Source organism: Otolemur garnettii, unplaced genomic scaffold (genome assembly GCF_000181295.1).
Source record: "Otolemur garnettii isolate 467f Iridium unplaced genomic scaffold, OtoGar3 scaffold00052, whole genome shotgun sequence".
NCBI classification, from domain to species: Eukaryota; Metazoa; Chordata; class Mammalia; order Primates; family Galagidae; genus Otolemur; species Otolemur garnettii.
In genome coordinates this window covers 7131848-7138882 of record NW_003852447.1, presented here as the reverse complement: position 1 = coordinate 7138882, position 7035 = coordinate 7131848, and the positions used below count along the sequence as shown (strand labels likewise).

At 38.3% G+C, this 7035-nt stretch overlaps 1 protein-coding gene across 1 annotated transcript in view; it reads right to left on the bottom strand.

The window, feature by feature from the left end:
* HECTD1 (HECT domain E3 ubiquitin protein ligase 1) overlaps positions 1 to 7035 on the bottom strand; it is a 112183-nt gene that overhangs the window by 73174 nt on the left and 31974 nt on the right. Inside the window, exons 4-8 of the mRNA XM_023514398.1 lie at positions 2784 to 3011; positions 1701 to 1982; positions 1330 to 1600; positions 438 to 514; positions 255 to 353 (exon numbers count right to left, since the gene is read on the bottom strand). Coding sequence (XP_023370166.1) covers positions 255 to 353; positions 438 to 514; positions 1330 to 1600; positions 1701 to 1982; positions 2784 to 3011 — 957 coding nt within the window. The remainder of the gene's footprint in view (positions 1 to 254; positions 354 to 437; positions 515 to 1329; positions 1601 to 1700; positions 1983 to 2783; positions 3012 to 7035) is intronic.

Sequence of the window (7035 nt, the reverse complement as noted above, 5' to 3'; positions counted from 1 at the left end):
GGAGTTGGAGGTTGCTGTGAGCTATAATGCCATGGCACTCTACCCAGGGGGACAGCTTGAGGCTCTGTCTCAAAAAAAAAATAAAAATAAAAATAAAAAAATAAATAAAAACCTAATTAGAAACACAGTGGGCAGAGGGAATGAAGCAGATGGAGATGGCATGGAAGCATGACTTACTAAAAGTTTTTATATCACACTAATTTTCTAATTATGAAAATGTTAAGTATTAGTAACTTAAAAACCTGGATTTTTACCTTTGCTACTTGAGGTCTTCCAAAACATGCAGCATAATGTAATGATGACGACCTTTGACCTCTATTAACATCAGCACCTCTCTCACAAAGAAATTCTACCTATAAAATGATAAAGAATCATAAAGTTGCTTTGATGACATTTTAATCTTTGATTTAGATCTGAGTTGTTGTTGATTAGCTTACCATTTCCTGAGTTCCAAAAGCAGAGGCCCAGTTTAATAGAGTCTGACCTACATCATCCATAAAATTTACTTCAAAGGCTAAAAGTGTGAAGGAAAAATAAAAACAACTTATTTTTAAAAGCCAATGAATAAAATTATACTCAACTTTTCTAAAGTCTGAACCATTTAAAAAGTCTATTATTAATAGACAACAAAAAATATGGCCAAGAGATTGTTTTAAGTATTTAGGTCAACTGCGAAGTAGTAAATAACCAGCCAAACCTAAGGTCAGCAAAGGGAAATTCTAAAATTTGTAAATCACTTAGGATTCACAAGTCTTTAAACTTTAAAAATGAACATGAAAAAAGGAAAATAACAACACAGTATATAATACAAGGTACTGGTTGCATCAGACAATTGTGGAAAAGAACCTAATCCACTTATATAATCAAAAGAATAAAAAATAAAAAATCTGATGACCCAGAAGCATCTTACAGAAATTTATATTTGCTCATCACCTCATCTAGCAGTCTAAAATAATCTAATAATATACTACATATTACTGTAATTTATTCATGTCAGTTTCCCTCAACCTTGAGAAAACAACAGTCCTAAATTAAATCTGCAATTCACTTAGAATTGACAGAATCTCCTTCAATGATAAAACAGGAAAATGTCAAGCTTTCTACAAGCTTTACTCATTTAACAAATATTTATTCAGGTCTTATCACACACCAGACTCATAATTATGTGATTATACACAGGAATAGGGGAAAATAGGGGAAGAGGTTGGCCATTCTATTATATACATCTGGCATAAATTTAACTGCTAAGTAAACCATCCAAAAACTAGAAACTGCCTATATGATTCCTTATTTCCATTTTTTCTTTATATTTTAAAAATATTTTCTAACCTCCTGTGTCAATTGCATCTATAAGTGCATCAGTATCTTTACTTCGAATACAGTCTATAAGCTGACGATGTGAGCGCTCCCCAGAACTATCCAATCTCCGGAGTCCTGGGATTCTGCCTGTAGATCCAGCACTAGACTTTGGCAAAGCTTTTCGTCCTTCAAATAATAGCACCAAGAGAAGGTCAACCAAACGCATGGTATCAAGCACACATCTTTCATCACCCTGTAATGCACTTTCAATTGAATCTGGAAGCTCGGATCTCAAGAGATCCTAGAAAGAGAACAAGGAAAAAAAAAAGTGTAATATATCAGCATCCCACAAAAACACTTTTCTGAAAGATTAAAAAGCAAAGATTCAAAAACATTCTTACATGTGTCACCACTGGCGAGCCTCTGCAAAGCGTTGACAGCAGACTTACAATTGTTGACACCTGATTACTCAACTTGGAATCTGCAGTGGTGGTAGGAGCTCCTGTGGTACTGCGACCTGGTTTACAAGCTGATGATGGTCCTGATACAGTACCACCGGCAGCAGCCATACGAGATAACAGCTCCTCAGTTAATCCATGCTTAGCTAAAGGAGCTGGGTCAACACCACGACGGGTAAACCTGTCAGCCAGGGATGCAAAGCATCGTAGAGCTCCATCTGAAACCTAATGATGTAAAGAATATGGACACAAATAAAATTCACCTTCACACCTAACCTTCACCTATCTTTATTTATTATTATATATATAGTACTACTGATCATTTCAACACTGGCACTGTAAGAAAAGCAGCTGTAGCAAAGTGATGAAGCATATAATCTGCCAAGAATGAATCCCAGCTCCACATTCTAACTCTATGACCAAAAGAAATTATCTAATTGCTTAAGTGTCTTAAGTGGTCTAAGTGTCCTCATTTGCAAAAGGAGGATAATAATGGAGCTATATCTCATTATGTAGGCTTAAATGAGACAATACTATAAAGAATCAGGATGATTAGTAAAAGCTCAAAAATATTTATTATTATGCATAACTTTGCCAAAATGATCTACAAATATTAACTGAAAATATCTAAATCGTAGAAAGGCATTAAAAAGTCAAGTTTTATTTTCTAAAGTATGCTAATTCAAGAAAAGGTTACACATAAGATTACAAATACTACATTATTTTATTTTAATGACACGTAGCTTAAGTAGACAAAATTACATTTCATGAAAAGTGAAGCTGCAAAACTATATACTTCTATAATACTTAAATTTTAATAAACACATATCACTTTTATAATTTAAAAAGTTATTGTAAGAGATGATTACAATTTGGATAGATTTTTAAAAAGGAAAAAGAAAATGGAATTATCTTTACTTCAAGTGGAAAATTTAAATTATAGTGTATCATAGTTATACATAGGGGATACTATAAAACAAAAATCACACTCTAGAAACTAAAAGTATACAATAGCAATTTATTTACCTGATGATCTTCATGTTTTAACAAACTAGACAGAGATTCTACACAAATTTCTAAAGAAGAATCTTGAGGTTCCATTTTGCCACAAAGTCTTGAAACCACAGCCATGGCAGAGTGCAAGGTATCTTTATGAACCAGATGTCCACTGTCACGAATGAAGGTAAGCACACAATTCAAACCACCAGCCTCAAAGACTGCTCCTGACTCACGAGTGCATATCAGCTCTAAAACCTATTAATGGTAAAACAAAATTAACAAAAGATTGTAATTCTAATTTTCTGGAATCACTGAAAACATAATGGCACTCTCCAAATTTACTAGTAGACACATTAAAAACAATAAAGTGGGCTGGGCACCTATAGCTCCATCGTTAGTGAACTGGCTACATGCTCCTGGGCTGGTAGGTTTGAACCCAGCCCAGACCTGCTAAATAAAAAAAAAAAAAAAAATAGCCAGCCATTGTGGTGGGTGCCTGTAGTCCCAGCTACTAGGGAGGCTGAGGCAAGAGAACTGCTTGAGTCCAGGAGTTTGAGGTTGCTATGAACTATGACTCCAAGGTGCTCTACCGAGGGTGACAAACTGAAGACTCTATCTCAACAAACAAACAAACAAAAAAAAGTAAAGTGGCTCAGCACCTATAGTTTAGCGGCTAGGGTGCCAGCCATATACACCAGAGCTGGCAAGTTCGAATCCAGCCCAGGCCTGCCAAACAACGACAACTACAACAAAAAAATAGCTGGGCACTGTGGCAGAGGCCTGTAGTCCCAGCTACTTTGAGGCTGAGGCAAGAGAATCGCTTAATCCCAAGAGTTTGAGGTTACTGTGGGCTACAACACCACAACATTCTACCCAGGGCGACAGCTTGAGACTCTATCTCAAAAAAACTAAAACAAAACAAAAAACAAACAGTAAAGTGAAACAAAACTAGTTTCAATGATATATTCTATTTAACCAAATATATCCCAAAAATTTTAAAGATGTAATCAATATAAAAAATTACTGATATATTTTACATTCTTTCATGTATTGTATTTTATATATACATGTCAATTCGGAGTAGCCACATTTGAAGTGCACAATAAATACCTATGGCTACTATACTGGACAGTGAAGGTTTATTTACTTACTTAATTTTAAGAGACAGAGTCTTACTGTCACCCAGGCTGGAGTGCAATGGCATGATAATACCTCTTTGTAGCTTCCAACTCCTGTGCTCAAGTGATCCTCCTACCTCAGCCTCCAGAATAGCTGGGATCACAAGCAAACACCACCATGCCTAGCTAAAGACAAGTTTACTTTTTTTTTTTTTTTTTTTTGAGACAGAGCCTCAAGCTGTCCCTCTGGGTAGAGTGATGTGACATCACAGCTCACCTCACAGCAACCTCTAACTCCTGGACTCAAGCGAGTCTCCTGCCTCAGCCTCCCAAGTAGCTGGGACCACAGGCGCCCACCACAATGCCCAGCTATTTTTTGGTTGCAGCCGTTATTGTTGTTTTGGTGGGCCCAGGCTGGATTTGAACCCACCACCTTAGGTGTATGTGGCTGGCGCCTTAGCCACTCGGGCCATAGGCACCTAGCCTAAAGACAGGTTTAGATAGTGAAATCTACATGGCAAGTTAAGGAACTACAAGAAATTTAATAAAAAATTACAAGCTCATATAGATTTAAAAGAAAAAAAAAGAGTGGGTAAATTTTTCATCTTCACAATCTATAAATATTAAAACATTAAGAATCTGGAGGCACCTGTAGCTCAGTGGGTAGGGTGCCGGCCACATACACAAAGGCTGGCAGGTTTAAACCCAGCCTGAACCAGCTAAAATCAATGACAAGTATAACAACAGAAAAGAGCTGAGTGTTGTGATGGGTAGTCCCAGCTACTTGGGAGGCTGAAACAAGAAGAGTTTGAGGTTGCCGTAAGCTTGTGATGTCATAGCACTCTACTGAGGGCCACATAGTGAGACTCTGCCCCCCCCCCCCAAAAGCCATTAAGAATTAACTTTTTTTTGAAACAAAGTCTCACTCTGTTTCCCTGGGTAGAGTGCCATGGTGTCATTGCTCACAACAACCTCAAACTCTAGGGCCAAGAAATCCTTTTGCCGCAGCCTCCCCAGTAGTTGGGAGTACAGGTTACAGTTGCCCACCACAACGCCTGGCTAGTTTATTTCTATTTTTAGTTGAGATAGGGTCTTGCTCTTCCTCAGACTGATCTAGAACTCCTAAGCTCAAGGGATCTACCTATTTTGGCTCCCCAAGAGTACGAAGATTACAGGTATGAGCCATCACACCAAGAATCAACTTTATTTTCTAAATTAATGTTGATGTGCAGGTTCAACTAAAGAGTTAACAAGATTCACTCATCTTGCAGGCATAGCAGAAATTTAAACTTTAAGCTCTGCACCGGTAAAGTAGTGGTTAGGGCGCCAGCCACATTAACCAGGGCTGGCGAGTTTGAACCCGGCCTGGGACTGCTAAACCAAAATGACAACAACAACAAAATAATAGCCAGGTGTTATGGTGGGTGCCTGTAGTCCCAGCTACTTGGGAGGCTGAGGCAAGAGAATTGCTTAAGCCATTCTCTTAAGCGGCAAATCTGGCTTGGTGCCATACACCAAAGTTGGCAGGTTTGAACCCAGCCTGGGCCAGCTAGCCAACAATGACAACTGCAACAAAAAGTAGACGGGTGTTGTGGTGGGCACCTGTAGTCTCAGCTATTTGGGAGGCTGAGGCAAGAGAATTGCTTAAGCCCAAGAATTTGAGGTTACTGTGAGCTGTGACGCCACTGCACTCTACTGAGGACGACATAGTAAGACTCCATCTCAAAAAGAAAAAGAAAAAAAAAAGTCCAACAGGCCTCACTGAGAGATCAGGGAAAGAGATAACAAAATGAGGACAATTTACATAAATGGCATTGAAGTGACAATGAGATTATCTAGGCAAAATACACAGTTTTAAGAAGGTAAAAATAGGACCTTAGAAAATACTATTCATTTAAGTAAAAATTAAGAAGAATCTGCAAAGCTAAAACGAATGCAAGAGAGAGAGAGAAAGATATGACAAAATCTAAAGAATAAAATTTCAAAAAGAAAGAAATGGTTGACAATGTCCAACAACCTGTAGGATCAAGTAAGGGACGCATAAAGTTTACCAACTTTCACAACTATGATATCATTGAAGACCTTTTCCCTATCAGTTTCAGGGAAGAGTGATACAAGCATAAACCTGATTTTTAGCAGACTAAATAGTGACTAAGCATAAACCTTTTGCTACTTTTTCTAGTAGCCTAGCTATGAACAGGAAGACAGCAAAAGCAAAATCCACAGCCAAATAGGGAGCTTTGTTTTGTTTTAAATGGCAGGTCACCAATAATGAAACATCACTTATATAGTATCTTGCAAATTAACCTCTCGAACTAAAATTATCATGAACAAATAATTAAACAAATCTAGAATGTGAGACATTTTATACAATAACTGACCTAATCTCTACAAAAAGGTCAGTGTCAGGGAAACAAAAGAGAGGGGGAAGAGTATTCAACATTAAATGAGGGGAAAAAAGAACAAAAACTAAACACAATGGACTAACTCTGGATCCTGATGTTTTTAAGCCACAAAAGACACACTGGGGACCACCTACAAACTGCATACCATGTTGTTACTGAATCACTGTTAATTTTCTTAAGAGAAATAATGGTGTTATGGTTTGGTATAACATCCTTGCTCTCAGGAGACACATTCTAAAATAGTTAGAGAGAAAGTGTCCTGAAAAATGGAACTTAATTTCAAGGTTCAGTGCAAAAAAGAGAGGGAGGGAGGAAGAAGAAAAGGAGAAAAGAGTAGAAGGGGTAGAAAGAAAGAGAAAATAAAGTGGCAAATCTGGCTCAGCACCTGTAGCTCAGTGGTTAGGGCACTAGTCACATACATTAGGACTGGTGGGTTTGAACCCAGAGCAGGCCTGCTGAACAACAATGACAACCACCACCACCACCACCACCACAACAACAAAAATAGCAGGGCCCTGTGGCGGGCACCTGTAGTCCCAGCTACTTGGGAGGCGAAGGCAAAAGAATCACTTTAGCCCATGAGTTCGAGGTTGTTGTGAGCTGTGACACCACAGCACTCTACCAAGGACGACTTTGACTCTGTCTTAAGAAACAAAAACAAGGGTGGCGCCTATGGCTCAAAGGAGTAAGGTGCCGGCCCCATATGCCAGAGGTGGTGGGTTCAAAACCAACCCCAGCCAAAAACTCAAAAAAAAA